Source organism: Thamnophis sirtalis, unplaced genomic scaffold, assembly GCF_051295495.1.
Source record: "Thamnophis sirtalis isolate CommonGarterSnake01/CBP01778 unplaced genomic scaffold, rThaSir2_p1.2 scaffold_8, whole genome shotgun sequence".
Classification (NCBI taxonomy): Eukaryota; Metazoa; Chordata; class Lepidosauria; order Squamata; family Natricidae; genus Thamnophis; species Thamnophis sirtalis.
In genome coordinates, this window is record NW_028261388.1 from 49,495,920 (window position 1) to 49,497,238 (window position 1,319).

At 40.0% G+C, this 1,319-nt stretch overlaps 1 protein-coding gene across 1 annotated transcript; it reads right to left on the reverse strand.

Annotated features, from left to right (window-relative positions):
• Positions 1-349: 349 nt before the first annotated feature.
• On the reverse strand, positions 350-988 carry LOC106542319 (claudin-17-like). The gene has a single exon (XM_014058009.1). It carries the CDS (start codon positions 986-988, stop codon positions 350-352), a length of 639 nt encoding a protein of 212 aa, XP_013913484.1.
• Positions 989-1,319: the final 331 nt, after the last annotated feature.

Consider the following 1,319-nt stretch of genomic DNA (forward strand, 5'->3'; position numbering starts at 1 on the left):
CCACTCTCTGTATATAAGCATGCATTTCTCACCGAAATGTTAGGAATAGCATTTATCCTGATCAAGAGAACTTCAAAAGTCGGAGAAAACAGATTGGATCTAATTTTCTTTCCCTGAAAACACAATACCTTATGGACATAGTCTGAGAGTTTTGCAGCAAATACAATGTCTTCATACTATTACATGTTGCATTGCTAAGTAAAGGAAGTGGTTTGCCCAAAGAGCATACTACTAGATGAAAATCTGTTATTGATTGAATCTACATAACTGTATTGTCCTGGATTTAAAGTTAGAATCCCAAAATTCATTTCTTTGTCCCAGACAAGTTCAGGATGCAGACCTGAAGGAATCATACATAGGAACGCATTGCCATAGGCTTGATTTGGCTGCATGGTGCTGAATGCTGATATATTTCAGGTTCTTCAGGACAGCAGCAGAAACCACAAAACATGCCTCCTCCACAGATTAGAAATGCACCTGAGACCCAGCCTAAATAGAGAGCAGCTCCCAATTCACGTTTCCGAGCAGCTTGGATTTCTGGATTGTAAAAATTCTCGATGATATCATTGGCAATACAGGAAACAGGAATCAGCACAAAAACCCCAGCCAGGAAAAAACTTACTCCAGCTGTGAATAAAATGTTTCTTTTGACTTGTTCATTATTGCCTGGACTTCGGATGCATTTCATGCCAGCAAAAGCAATCAGACAAGCAATAACTGACAGCGCACAAGCAGTGCACATTAATCCTCTCGCGGCGTCTAACAAAGGTGGAAGGGCCAGAATGGATTTGTAGAATTCGCACTGATAATTCTTGATGTGACTGATACATACCATCCACAAGCCTTCCCAAATAGTCTCAAAGACTATGATGTTGTTCCCTGTAAAGGCTGATACTTTCCACTGAGGCATCAGAGTGACAATAACCGTTCCAAACATGCCAACAATCCCAAGCAGCCAAGCCATCATTTGCACTGGACAAAAAGCCATCTCAGAAAATTGTACCCAGAAAAGCAAGAGACAGAATATGTTTTCTAAAGAAGATCTTCATTCCTCTGAAAAGTTGACAATATATTCATGGTTTCCTCCTGGGTCGGATGAATTTAAGATCGTCTCCATCTATACCAGTGAAGAGTTCAGATCACATCTGCCTACTCGGAGGAAACTGCTATATATCTCGTCTAAGAGTTTCTACAAAAGCAAGACCTAATACCTGGCTAGCAAATCATATCCTTGGGAAGGGTGAGTCTAACTTATACCTGACGCTGATGCTTTTTTGAATTTCAATGTTTCTACAAGACTATAATTAAATGATTTGGTT